We start from the raw sequence: 14,774 nt of genomic DNA, 5'->3' as shown, positions 1-14,774 counted from the left end.
AGGATCGTTTTATTCTTACAGAAACTCCGAGGCTTGGGATAAGTAAGTCATTCTTTCTTTTTGGAGGAGGCGGGTGTTGGAACACAGAAAAAATACTGGGCCCATATATAAGCGGAACGGATCAAATAAGGCCCCTCCCTTACGCCTCACCACACCAGTCAAGCCTGGTACCACCACCCACACCTCCACCAGCAGAGCTGAGTCAGAGCACTGTTTGTCAGAAAAAGTATTTTTAGAATTTAAAAGTGCTGTTGTTACAGTGGTTTTAGAAATGCCTGCTTCGGGATGGATGAAATTAAGCAACCCTGGACTTGGACCTCCAGGGTATAAGTGCCTCCACGCCAATTCTAGAGAGAAGCACAGGGTGGATTTTTTAAAAATGTCCTAATAAGACTGGGATTTGGCAAAGCTTCTTCTGAATATGAGCAGAAGAGCCCATTTAGGCTCAGGCTGAAGTCTGGATTCCCAGCAAACTCCATTTATTTTGCCATCAGGGGACTGCTTAAGCATAACCTTACAAAAAGCTTCTGGTTCCTATGAGGTGAGGTGAGGTGAGGTGAGGTGAGGTGAGGTGAGGTGAGGTGAGGTGAGGTGACATGAGGTGAGGTGAGGTGAGGTGAGGTGAGGTGAGGTGAGCAGGAGGGAGGAGGGTAAGACCGGCTGAGAAGAAAAAAAAAAGAAAATTGGATTCCTACTTCACTCTAGACATCAAAATTCATTACGTGGATCAAAGCTTTAAACATAAAAACTGAATACATAAAAATAAAATAAAATAAAATAAAGTAAAGTAAAGTAAAGTAAAAAGTAAAGTAAAGTAAAGTAAAATAAAGTAAAATAAAATAAAATAAAGTAAAATAAAATAAAATAAAATAGTTTCACAGTCTTGGGTGGGAAAACCTTTCTAAGCATCACACCAAAGGCTGAAGCTATAATGGAAAAGATTTATGAGTTGGCTATAAATTTTTTTTTTAATTTGCTCTTATAAAGAAAGTTAAAAATAAATGACAAGCTGAACAAAATATTTGTACTGTATGTCAAAAAGTTAATATTTCTATTAATATTTCTAGTTCTGACAAATCCATGAAAATGAACACATCCATAAAAACCAAGGTGAAGAATGTGAATAGGCAATTCATGAAGAAAGAACTCCTAATGACCAATAAATGTAATTTATGAAGTTCAACCACATTATAATTCAAAACAGCAATTTCAATGTTAGCCTCTCAAATTAGAAAGATTTGAGAAATCTGTAATACCCAGTATCAAAAGGGATCTGACACAATCCTGATGGGAGAGTAATTGAGAAAACTCTCCTGGAAAAGAATTTGGCAGATGTATTAGAAATTTTAAGATTTGCATCTTTTTGATAAAACAGTTTCTACCTATCAGAATTTATCCCAAAGTTTGGCAAACTTTTTCTGTAAAAGGCAAATAATAAATATATTAAGCTTTGCGGACCAAAAGCGATGTGGCAGCCACTCAGCTCTGCCATTGTAGTGTGAAAGCAGCCACAGTCAAAAAGTGAGCAAATGAGTATGTCTGTGTTCGAATAAAACTTTATTTACAAAAACAGGCTGCTAGATTTGGCCCATAGCAGCTATAATTTGCCAACCTCTGACCTATTCTGAAGCAATGATTACTACTGTGGGGAACGATTTAGCTACAAGAATGGTTATTACACTACTTTTATTAATCGCAAATTCAGGTTAAAAAAATATATACGCCTAACAATTAGGAACTGGTAAATAAATTTGTCTGTCTTCATGTGATGAAATATTATGTAGCCATTTAAATTGATGCAGAAAAATAATATGGCTACATCGTTAAGCAGGTTTGAAAATAGTACATAAATTAACTATTAAAACTAAGAAGGGAGTTTAGTATGGTTGTCATAACAAGATCAACACCAAAAATGAAAATCTGTCCTATATAGTAGCCATTACCAATTAGAAAATATCATGGCAAAAAGATCCTACACATAACAACAGAAACTCTAAAAGACAGTCACCTGACAAAGAAACGTGCAGAACCTGTTTGAAAAAAATCATTGGACTTTTCTGAAGGGCATAAAGAAAGGCCAGAATAAATGAAGAGACATACTGTGCTCCTGGATAAGAGAACTCAATATTGTATAGAAGTCAAATCCCTTCAATTGATATACAAATTTCAAACAAAATCTCTAGCAGGATTTTTAATTGAATTTGACCAAGAAAGACCACCCTGGAAGAGAAAATATGTAAGAATACAAAAAAGAAAAAAAACTTGAAAATGATAAGAGAGGCTTTCTCTATCAGATATCAAACTATAAATGCAAGAGTAACTGAAACTGTGGTTTGGGCTCAGAAGTAGGGGGACAAATAGATCAACGTAACCAGAATCCAGAAACAAACCCATGTTTGTAAGGAAATCTAGCAAACAATAAAGGAATGAAATTTCAAATGACTGAGGAAAGAGGTTACAGGAGGAACTTGAACAGCTGGTAACATGTGGAAAATAATAATGCCAGCTATTATCTTCATCAAAACCAAAAACATGCACCAGGTGGATCAAAGAGCTAAGCATAAACACTTTGTCTACAAGTATTTGAAAAAAATAACAGGAGAATATGTGTATAGCCTTGAGGTAGAGAAGGCACAAAATAATACACCACATGTAAATGGCATAAAAAGACTGATAATGATTACATTGGAATTTTGAAGTTCTGTATCTTAAAAGACATCAAAACCAAGATTAAAATATAAGCAAAATGCATAAAGGTTTACATTTCTTATAAGTCAATGAGGAAAAGACAAACAACCCAACAGAAAACGGGCAAGGACTATGAATAGGCAATTCACAAAAGAAGAACGCCAAAAGGCCAGTGAAGACAGGAAACAGCTACTTCACTGGTAAACAGCAACACAAATGAAAGTGAGAATGAGTTTCTTCTCTCCATCATATTGGCAAGATTGGAGAAAGGAGGGGAGAAGAGTAAAGGGAAGACTTGCAGGTAGACGGAAACCTTCCAGGGTTGGCAAAGGTTTTGGGCATTCTCATATATTACTGGATGATACAATTGGTACCATCTTTTTGGAAGAAAATTTTGGCCACATCTATTAAAATGATATTTTAAAAATCTGCATACCTTTCAATACAACAAATCCATGTCTAGATTTCTACTCCTAGAAATACTTAGAGAAAGGCTCTATGGAGCATAGATAAGTATGTTCACTGTGGGTGCAGTGCTGGGTGTGAGGAAGCTCAGCTTGAGCCCCGCCACCATGAGGTGAAATGGTGTCACTGTACAGGGAACAGGGAGCCATCCTGGAGGGTGAGGTTAAGGCAGTGATGGAGGGCACAGGGACCCACAGAAGCCCAGTGTAGGTCCTCCTCCAGGCTGGAGGGCAAGCTGGGGCACAGGGAACCAGGGGAGGCTTCTTGGAGAAGGAGGTGCCTATGTAAGTCTTAAGTGATGAGCAGAAGTTAGCCCTGGGACAGTGGATGGAGGACATCCCAGAAAAAAGACAACTTGTGCAAAGTCTCGGAGGAGCAGATGGGTGCCACCAATTCCAGGGTTTGAGATGTACTGTGGTGAGAGATGAAGCTGGAGGGGTGGGTAAGAGCTGATGGATTTCATCCCATTGGTGATGAGGACCCACAGAAAGGGGGTGTGACCCAATCGGAGCAGCTCCTTAGCAAGATCCTGAGGCAACTGTGAAATGTGGGTCTGGAGAGAGAAAGGCTGGGGACCATGAAGAGAGCCAGCAGGTGGCAGTGAGAGGACAAAGGGGGTGAGCGGAGACCAGAGGACTAGAGGCCGGCTGGATGTGGGGACATCAAGGATGACTTTCTGGCTTGGGGGCTGGATGGATGGTGACACCATTTGCTGAGACGGCTGTTACTCAGGAGCAGGTGGCTTGATGTCCTATTTGTTTTATGGTGTCCCTATTAAGCAGCCCATGTGGAGAATTGCCAAGGGCCCAGGATCTTATAGCACTCGTGGGGTTAGGTTTCATCTCACTGCCCCCTAGCCTTTGAAGCCTGGGGGTGCTCTCATGGGTGCCTGCCCATGACCCCACCCTACAGAGACCCCTACACCATATGAATGGGGGGCTGTGAAAAAAGGGAGCACAGTGGGCAGCCGCTGAGCAGGCCAACCTCAAGAGGGACTCCCAGGGCACTTCCTGAGACATCAGTCTTGAACACTGGAGACATCCAGCGTTCCCTCTGGCCAAACTCAAATCCCCTGCATCGGGAAACCCGCCCAACAGTTGGGTTTACTAAACCTTCGATGAGGTGGGCTTTTTTTGTTTTTTGTTTTTTGCTTTTTTTGTGCCAGGGTGCCACAGGCTCTGAGGACACAGGCAGGGTGACATCCAGTAAGTTCAAGAACTGGTGCATCGGAAGGTGCCACCTGCCCCCGGTCAACTTGCATGAGCCTGCAAGTCTGGACAGCAGGCTGAGAGACCCTGCTGTGACAGCCCAATGGTGGGGGTTCATGGGGCCTGGGAGAGGAATGAGCAGGGCGGGGTACCCTTAGGATGTCAGGTGTGCAACTGTTTACCACCAGCCAACGCTAAAGTATTACACTATTTTAACTATGACCCTCATCAGTGGTGATGTCAGAGGTTTTCACCCCACCCTGAGGGCAGGAGGGAAAGGGGGGCTTGCTGCTATTGTCCTATCATGTGTCATCGCTGCACAGTCCCCAAGCCACTCCTCACAATGCATCCCCTGACAGCACCTGAGAAGCCCGGAGTGATCCAGGCTCTCATCAGTCTTAAGCTGACCCCTAGGGGACAGCCGGGACACAGCAGGGCACTGAGGGCCTGGCCTATAGGAGGAAAGCCTGTCCCAGGCTGGGCCCCTCAACATCGCCACCTGAAGAGCTGTGGTCTTGCCGCTCCTGGCCTTCAGCCAAATGGAGCCCAGAGCTGAACACGATAGGAGCCTGAGGCAGTAAGGGGGTTCCTTCCCGTCACAGGGCCTTCGAGACCCATCACCTCAGGAGCCCAGCGGCCCAGCACACTGGCCTTTGAACTGTCCCCCCTCATCTCCCTGCCAGCACACGGGAGCCCATGGTGAGAAACAGTTCAGGTCAGCCACGCTGTGCCAGCGGGCGCTCCCCGGCAAGGCTACCCACTGTGTCCAGCGATCAGTCACCACCTTGCTGGGCTTGGGCCACCTGTAAGGGCCAGACCACGTGGAGGGCAGAAAAGAGTTCACCCAGGAGGGCTTACACCAGAGGAAATGAAAGTCTGTATGTGTGCAAGTCCTGAGAGAGAGGAAGTGAGGGGAGGACTGGGGTTGCTGAAATTCAACTGACATGACCTCTGCATTACTATACACACCAGATGTTGTATTTTGGGAAAACAATATTGCTTTAAAAACAAGACAGCTCTTCTGTGCCTATTTCCCACCCTTTTTCCACAAGCCATCTTTTCTAGAAGTGTGGATGGCCTAGTGTGGGGGCCCCCGGAAAGCAGCCCACGACCGGAATACCACCCGGGTACCATGGGGAGGGAAGTCCCGGCCACGGCTCCACTCTGGCCTCTGCCTCCTCACGGGCAGGCCTTTATTTTGACATAATTTTGAAGCACCAGTATCCATGGTGAAATGAAAGATGCAAACTAGACAGACAGTCCCTGACTCAGAATGGTTCGACTTATGATTTTTCGACTTTACAATGGTGCGAAAGCGATCCACATTCGGTAGAAACCATACTTCACAGTTTGGATTTTGCTCTTTCCCGGGGCTGGCGATACGCTTTACATGACTCTCGTGATGCCGGGCGGCAGCAGCAGAGAGCCCAGTCAGCCACGTGTCTCGAGGCCTGGGCACGGTGACCAGCCACCAACACTGCAAAGTGTGTAGTTCACCGTGTTAGGTGCTTTTCCCCAGCTGGAGGCTAGTGTGGGTGTTCTGAGCACGGGTACGCTCAGCTTGGCTAAGCCGTCCTGTTCAGGTGTATTAAATGCTTTTTCAGCGTAAGGATATTTCCAACCTGTGACGTAAACCCATCATGTGTAAGTCAGGGAGCGCCTGTAACTTCAGTACCACTTTCTAATACTAATCTCCAAGATACAGCAAGAGGAGGCAGGGAATTCTCATGTATGAAGCAGTCTGTTTTCTCACTGAATTTTCCCAAGTCCCCTGGATTGGTATGGCAAACCCTGTTTTACAACTGAGGAAACTGAGGCTCAGAGGGGTTAAGTAACTTGCCCTAGTTTGCATGGCTAGTCAGTAGCCAAAGTGGGATATGGATAGGGTTTCCGGGCGGGAATTCCTGCCTGTTCTCAGGAAATTTTTCACTTTTCCGTTCCCGAATCCAGAGAAAAGTTGGTTGGGAAATCGGGAAAATCAGCTCCTTGAACCCAGGTGGTTAGTAGTATCGGCCATCACTTTGTGTAAACGATTCATTGTGGAGAACAGAAAACAGTTTGCATCTCGGGATTCGGGAACAGGAAAGCGGGAAAAAAAAATTCTGAGAACGGGCGGGAATTCCCACTCGGAAACCCTGCCCATACCTTGTCCTATGCTTCTTTCCCATTTGTCAGTTCCTAAGTTCTCTCCTTTATAATAAACCTATAAGCATAATGAGGAAGAGTGAAGAAATAAAATGGAGTCACTATACTCAAGCTGCTAAATTACTAAAATCAAGCACATTGAGACATGAGGCAACAATTTTATTCTTGTTTTAACTGGCCTTGGAACTTAAATTTTTGAACTTTCCAGTCCTGCATTAATGCCTAGATATACATCAAACAGCCAGATACCCTCTGGTTACCCACTGAAGGACTAAGAAAAGAAGGTTTACATACCCAGACCACCTGACAGCTTTATCCAGATTACTGGCCATCTAGAAGGTTACCATCTCAGATCAAGTCAGAGGCTGAGAATGCAGGGCTGATTCTTCTCAAGAATGAAATTTTTATTATAAGAATTCTCAGCTTTTCTTTCTCCTTTGGAACACTTCTGGGTACTTACTGCCTAGTTGTGTTTCTAGTGTGCAAACCCTAAGACCCTTGAATAGATCTTTATCATTTGCTTCTAGCCAAAGCCTCCAGACTCTTTTTGAGTTCATTTGACAATAAATAATAGTATTTTCCTGAGTTCTCTGAGTTGTTCTAGTGAATTATTGAACCTGAGCAGAGTCATGGGAACTCCCACATTTCTAGTCAACCAACAGCAGTACAGGGAGCCTGAACACCCCATTTGTGGCTGCCCCCAAGTGGGGCAATCTTGGGGGACTGAGTCCTTGACCCTGGGTCTGTACCAACTCTGGGTAGTTAGTGTCAGAACTGAACAGAGTTGCTGGACACCCACTTGGTATCAGAGAACTGGGGAACTGGTGGTGGTTGTTTAGAAAAAACAAAAACAAAAACCACCCTGGGACCTGTCGGCTCAGCGTGGCATGGCACAGGAGAAAAGAAACATATTGTCATCCTGCGTGCTGCTGACCCTGAGCCTGTCACTTGCCCTCTCTGGGCTCAGTTTCTCCTTGGTACCACAGAGGTAGAGTACAGGTGCTCTGTGAGGACCCCCCCAGCCCCTACACTCTCTGCAGTGGCTTCCCAGGGGGCTTCATTGCTCTGGTCCCCAAAACTATTTCTTGATTTGGAAGCCAAGGGTCTTCAGAGGTGGCTCACAGGCTCCTAGACACCAAAAAGGTGAAACCAAGGCAAGAAGACCAAGAAGGGCAAGAAGGGCCGCAGGAGGTGCCATCACTCCTGAGCGTGGAGGGGCCCAAGGCCGCCCTCTCCTACCTGCTCCACTTCTGGGATCTCCGGTGCGCAGGGCAGCGTCCCCGCGCTCTCCACGGACAGCACGTCCTTCAGCAGTGCCTCACACCCTGTGGATGGACAGACGGACAGCAGAGGGTCAGAGCCTCAGCCTGGCATGGGAGCTTTGCTTCTGATTAACAGGTCTGGGGTGGGAAGGGCCATGGGGCCTTCCAGGAGATGGCCTGGGCTTCCAGGAGACCAGCTGATCATTCAAAGGCAGAGATGGAACTCCCAGGCTGTAGAGAAGCCGGTCCAGGGCTCTGCGGAGGGAGCTGAGACAGGTCCTTGCTCTCCAGATGTTCTTCCACTGGGACTAACCCCAACAGGGAACACACAGAAAAGAGACTCCCAAACGTGGAGGGCAGGCTGGGGGCGAAGGGAGTCAAGAAGGCCTTCCTGGAGGAAGGGGTATAAGACAATACGCCCTGCCTGGTTCGCAGGGACTCCCAATGCATACATCACCCTGAAGCTGAGGCACAATGCATACATCACCCTGAAGCTGAGGCCCTCTGCAGCCCTGCAAACTCCAGAACCTAGGATAGGGTCACCGTCAGGCTCTACCTCCTGCTGACTCAGTTACACAGGTGGCCTCCCTCCTCAGTTCCCGAGCAAAGGCACCAAAATCAAATGGGACAAAGGTGGTCAAAACTTGCAAAGTACCTCGCGTGGGCACATGACAGGTACAGTGAGTGGTGCCCTAGAGAGTCAACTCCATTTGCAAACATTTATCGGGGGCCTGCCGTGAGCAATCCCCCCAACCTCTCAGCTCATTTCCCTTTGCCCCTCATGTCCATGGCAGTAATTCCTGCTTCCTTCCAGAACGCAGACTACCCCACGGAAAAGGATTCCTCCTGGCCACACAGACAGGGAGCCTTGGCTCCCTTCATGAGTAACAGGAAGGCCTCAGGACTCCTAGGAGTAAACTGTTCTCTCTGCAGCCAGGGGGGCCACCGTAGCAAGTCACCTGCTGGTGACCTGAGCTCCCTTCTCTAAGCAAACAGTTGGTGGTAGAAGTGGCCATATTCTGATCCCATATTCCTGGGGTCTCCCACAACTGCCTTTGAATTGGGGGGGGAAGAGGGGAATTTATATTGCCTCCTTAACTCTGCAACGTTCGTCTATAGTCGAATGATATTTCCATGCCACAGACTGCGTGCAGCATTCGACTTTACCCCACGAGCTCAGTGTTCCAGAAAGGAAGTTTAACAAAGCAGATGTACATTTTTCTACATTTTTGTGTTTTTCAAGAATGAATAACAGTAGGGAAATTTTGTACTTTAAATATTTATTTTAATAAAATGTAGCACCTTAACTGCATTTCCTTAAAAACTTAAATACTGTAATTATTTTCCGTGGATTTTTGACACATTTTGGAGAACAAACTTGATATCAATTAATGTAGTGAAAAGGTTAAAGGGGAGGAGCAGGGAGGAAAGGAAGGATTTGGGGGCGTTTAGAGAAGGAGATGTGGTAGGAAACCAATGAAGGAAACTTAAAGGGAGGTAAGGGGAATAGGGGCGCCAGCTCTGTCCAGTTTTGCCCAGAATTCTCCTGGTTTTAAAACTTCAAGTCCTAGGAAACTCCTCAGGAGCTTGGTCTAGAGGGAGATGACGTCCTCTGGGAGGAGGAAGGAGACAGACAAAAGGAAAGCAGAGGGGGTCCTTCCCCCAAGGGGGACAGACAACAGGAAGGGAAGAAATGACTGACCGGCCATTCGGACATGCCTGGCTCTGGGTGTGGAACTCCACAGCAGAGGTTCACAGACAGCCCTTCCCCACAGCACCCATGGGGAGCCAGGAGCACAGCCATTTCTGGAACCCATCCTGGGCTCCTGGGACCCCCGTGGGGAGGACTCTGAGCTAAAACCCAAGTCCTGCCAGCCTCTGCAGCTGGGCAGGATCCTGAACGCTCCGAGGACCCCCTCTCCCAGAAGACCTCACCTTTCATGGCGAACACCCCCCGGCAAAAGTCCTTGAAATTGATTCTTCCCAGGTCATTGGGATCCAAATATTTCACAAGTTTTTCCACCTGTGGAAAGAAAGAAGTGACAGGCATGAGCTCCCCAGAAATGCCCCAGAGGGCTTACGGTAAGGCTGGCCAGGAGGCTGGGATGGAGGGAGGTTTCAGCTGAGCCAAGGTGATACCTGCAGTCATCTCCTAGCCCTCCTCCCCACAACCTGGGGTCAGCGCCAGCCCCAGAGAGCAGGTGGGCCACTTTGTTCTCCTGAGGCTGACAGAGACCACCCATGAGGAAAAGCAATGCCAACACCTCAGTGTTGAGAAAACCATTTGTTTGGGCCAGTTATCCTCTTCAAGTCCTTCCCACAAAGACTGGCATGTGGAAAGTAATCACTCTGCTTTGTTTTTTAACTTAATAGTGTCTTTCATACAAAAATAATACAAACTCACCGCAGAAACTCTAGAAAATGAATCAAAATCTTGTCATTTGCCACTTTTCAACACATAGTTTTGACTTTTTTTTCTTTGTAGTTTGTACTAGTTCTGAGAGAACTTTGGTCAAATTCCCCTTTGTCCACAAGGAGGAAATAATTATATCAGCATCTTTAGGACTGCTTCCTCTCACCCACACCCAATCCATACCCCAAAACTGTATCCCAAAGCTACCTTCCTTTCCACACCAACCCTGGGGTCCCATAGCCATCATCATCTCTCTCCCTGACTATGCAAAGCTCCTAATTCATCTACCTTCTTCCACTTTCAGACCCCAATTCATTCTCCACTTCAACTGGATCACGTCACCGACTCCCTTGCTTAAAATCTTCTGAGTGTCCACTACACTCAGGATAAAATCCAACTCCGTAACATGGCCTACAAGGCCCTATCTGATCTGGCCTCTCCAGTCCCATCTCCTCCTACTCTTTCTGTTACTCACTGCATTCCAGCCACACTGGCCTTTACTCAACTCTTCAAGCAAATCAAGCTCTTTTCTGCCTCAGGGCCTTTGCACATGCTGTTCTCTATATTTCAAATGCTTATCCTCCCCATTCATCATCTGACATCTATTCATCCTTCGGGTCTCCATTTAACCTCTATTGAATGTTTCTCCACCAGACAAGCCTGTCCTGACCATTCGCATCTAATTAGGGCCCATCCTGCTGTTACCCTGTCATGTAGCACCCTACACTTTCCCTTCAAATCATTTATTGCATTGTGTAATTATATATTTATGTGATAACTTTATCAATTTGAATCTTCCCCGCTAGAAAATAAGTTCCCTGATGGCAACAATCACATCTGTTTTAATCACCACTGTGTACCTAGTAGCTCATATCATGACTGGCACATTGTAGAAGCTTCATAAATACCGTGTTTCCCCGAAAATAAGACCTAGCTGGACCATCAGCTCTAGTGCATCTTTTGGAGCAAAAATTAATATAAGACGCGGTATTATTTTATATTATATTGTGTTATATTATATTAAAGACCCAGTCTTATGCTATAGTAAAATAAGACTGGGTCTTATATTAATTTTTCCTCCAAAAGATGCATTCGAGCTGATTGTCTGGCTAGGTCTGATTTTCGGGGAAAACACGGTATTTGTTGAGTAAATGAATATAAATGGTTCTCCAAAACATCTAAGTTTTTAGGGCTTTTGAAAACAGTTGCCAAATTATTCTCTGTAATGATGTCTTAATTAAGTCTTTAACCAGAGCAACTGACTTCAAACTTATGAGCGCTGGGTATTTTTTCCTTGTTTTTGGCAATGGTCGATTTTTTCAAATCTCTCTTTTGTAATTAATTAATTGGAGCCATTTTTTCACCCTACATTTCCAGCACCTGAAATTCAACTTGATATTTCTTCCAGAAGCCCACTTCTAAATCAGCCTGTAACTTAGTGGCAGCCCCTTTACAGCACACACACACAAGCATTCATTCATGCATTCATTCTCTCACTCACTCATTCAACAAGCAAAGACTGGGCACCCCTGCACGCAGGGCACTCTGCTAGGGGCTGATGGCGAACCACGTACATAGTCACACAGATACACACGTGCTCATCCTCAGGTACTTGCCCTCCCCACACCCATAACCACCACCAGTACCTAAAGCTTTCTCCCAGGCTCCTTTTGGGCTAGGCTGCAGGTGATGGTTATGAAAGCATTTTGGAAACTGTAGAGCACAGCCTGTAGGAAAGGGATTCTGTCACTGTTCTTGTTAGTATTGTCATGGCAGACACCCTCCAGCCTGCACCCCCACCGCACGCATGCTCTGATGCCCAAGGCATGTTGGGGGATTCATCTATTCACAAGGACCATGTTTCCTGCATGCCCACGGGACACTTCCAGTGTGGCAGTTGCAGCAGGGGTCTAAAGCCCTGGTCACTTACTGCCAGTGGCCTGGCATTATGGGGCTGTGCCCAGTGGGCTTTGGAAGATGATCAATGAGTAAGGACAGACCTTACACAAGCATCTCTCCTCCCTCGCTGAGCTGGTGGCCCTCTAGTCCACTTGGGTGTGAGTCTGGGGTTGCAGGGTGACCCCTACCCCCCGAACCTTGTACTTAGCAGGCTCTCTGGAAATGCCTGAGGAATTCCAGTGAAGGAGGAAGATAGCTTTCTGCCAGCTCCCTCCTCAGCAGGAATATCCTCAGCATTGCAGCTGCCCTCCACCCACCCCACCCCCTCAAGCCAAAATAGCCTCTGACACTGTCAGGCAATAACATGGCTTCTGAGAATAGCAATGCCCAGGTGCCACCTGTAGGACTTTCGGGAGCCCACCCACCACCCCAGCTGCACCCCGCCTCCTCTCCTCCTGTGTTCTCATTACTGGCATTGTAGGGAGTCTATGAATACAGGGATGGCCTGGGGTACCTGGGAGCCTCAGCCTCCTGGCGCTTGCTTACTCCTACAATCCCCCCAAGGTCGGGGCTATGCCTTAATTATCTCTGAGGCAAGTCAAGGGCAGAGTCACCGAGTGCTGAATGGTTGATGAGAAGCCCCAACCTCACGTCCACCTAAGAGGCAGCAGCCTGTGGATTCGGGTCTGTAATCCATGTGGTTTGTGACTCCCTGGGGTTGGGAGATACTTGTAGGGCCAGACTGTGGATCCCCCCTGAGCCAGCCTGAGGTGAGGAGGTATTCGATGACAACAGACAGATGGGGTCTGAAGGCCACTGCAAACACCCTAGGCTGTGGCCCAGGAGACTCTCAGAGGGCTCTCCAAAGAATGGAGATCCCAGAAAGTTACGGATGTGAAAGTGCCATGTCAATGGCTGAACAGCCCTTTAGAGAACAGGCAGGACCACTGTAGAATTATTATAACAATAAACACCAATTATATCAATAAATACCATAATTATAGGCTCAATGATTTTTAAAAAAATAAATAATAGCATAGCTTATATGGGGAATATTAAAATCCTTGCTGGGTTTCCAAAGGGCTTGCCATAGTCTATAGCACGGTGCTAAACTCTGGCTGGACTTAGTCTCATCTAATCCTCACAACCACCTTAACAGTAGCTACTATTAGTCTCCCATTTTACAGCTGAGGTGACTGAGGCTCAGAGAGGTTAGACATTTAGGGAGTCATTGCAGTGGTAACTCCGCCTTGACCCCTGCACTCTACTGTCTTCCTGCAGAGGCAGGCTCTTATCGGGTTGTCTGCAGCCCAGTTAGTTTCAATCCCCTACCGCCTGTGTATCAAAGGAGGTTTACCTCCTGTGGCTGGAACCCCTCACCGTGATCACCAAGAGTCTCAGCGTTCCTGGACATTAGATAACCTTTTGCCAATGCACTCAAGGGGTGCATTCAGCTGACCTAGCCCTTCATTTTATAAACAGGGAGACCAAGTTCCAGGGAGGGGTGGGCTTGCTCAAGGTCACACAGTGAGTTCAGCAAATAAACACCCACACGTGGTCTTCATGGTGAACTGGGGCCACAGGTGCCGGGGTCCCACCCAGTGGTACACACACCATGCATGGCTGGGCACCCGGGGGTCTGCACTCGGCACCCAGGCCAGGAGCGGTGGGGACACTGAGCCTGGCGGGGACTGCACAAGCAGCTGTTGTCACTGGGGCACACAGCTGGGCTGCAAAGCTAGCTGCTGGGGAAACTGGTTGTTTCACTGGCAGTAAAATATTGCTCTTTCCGTTTTGGCGCCACTCAATTACCAGGCTTCCCCTTCTATTTCTGTTGCCTTTCTCTTTAGCCTGATTCCCCCCACCCACCCCCCCATTCCCCCGGGTCACATCTCTTCTAGCTCAGGCCAGACGACATTGCTGCTGTTCTCTGCTTGATCACCAGCCAGATCCTCCCGGACGGAGCCTGTGCCCAGCCACCCACGCCTCCCCAATTTCGAGATCTGCAAGCCAGATGGAGTCAAACAAGCTGTTTGCCTCTCTGACGTCTCAGCTGCCTTATCTGAACAAGGGAGATAAGTTGGCTCAGTCTGCAGGTAAAGTGCCTAATAAACATTAGCCATTCTATTATTAAGCAAGCAAATGCTTTGTAACTCTTCCTTTGCCTCTTCTAAGCACTCTATACGTATGGATTCATTGAATCCTCACAACCACTTCAGAGGTAGATACAATTTTTATTCCCATTGTACAGGTGAGGAAACTGAGGCACAGAAAAGCTAAATCATTCAGGGTTAAAGTCCCACAACTAGTAAGAGGCAGAGTTGGGATTTCAACACAGGTAGCCTGGCTCCAGAGTTCATGCACTTTACCAATAATTATTATTTCTACTAATGTAAGTATAATCACTGTTGTTATTATTATGACAAGTCTGGGGGCTTGCTCTGACCAGAGAAAGAATAAATTTGTATTTTGCTCTCTTTTCACCTAGAAAAACTGGCATGGGTACAGAGAACCTTTGGTTAAGAATTTGAATACAGTAAGCCCTCACTTAATGTTGTCAATAGGTTCTGAGACTTTAAGTGAAATGATGTACAATGTATAACGCAACCAATTTTACCACAGGCTAATTGATATAAATACGGCATCTCATAAATGCTGTAACAAAATGACGTTGAACGACTCTATGTTCAAGCA

The 14,774-nt window shown here is 46.6% G+C and overlaps 1 protein-coding gene across 1 annotated transcript in view; it reads right to left on the bottom strand.

Moving 5' to 3' along the window:
* The window catches only part of RAB11FIP4 (RAB11 family interacting protein 4), a 100,981-nt gene that overhangs the window by 69,025 nt on the left and 17,182 nt on the right, over positions 1-14,774 (bottom strand). The window contains exons 2-3 of the mRNA XM_074320770.2: positions 9,704-9,791; positions 7,746-7,831 (exon numbers count right to left, since the gene is read on the bottom strand). Coding sequence (XP_074176871.1) covers positions 7,746-7,831; positions 9,704-9,791 — 174 coding nt within the window. The remainder of the gene's footprint in view (positions 1-7,745; positions 7,832-9,703; positions 9,792-14,774) is intronic.

This window comes from Rhinolophus sinicus, chromosome 12, assembly GCF_057876585.1.
Source record: "Rhinolophus sinicus isolate RSI-liver-muscle chromosome 12, RSI-T2T, whole genome shotgun sequence".
NCBI classification, from domain to species: domain Eukaryota; kingdom Metazoa; phylum Chordata; class Mammalia; order Chiroptera; family Rhinolophidae; genus Rhinolophus; species Rhinolophus sinicus.
Note: the sequence above shows the minus strand (reverse complement) of the source record. Positions and strands in the feature narration are given on the sequence as shown.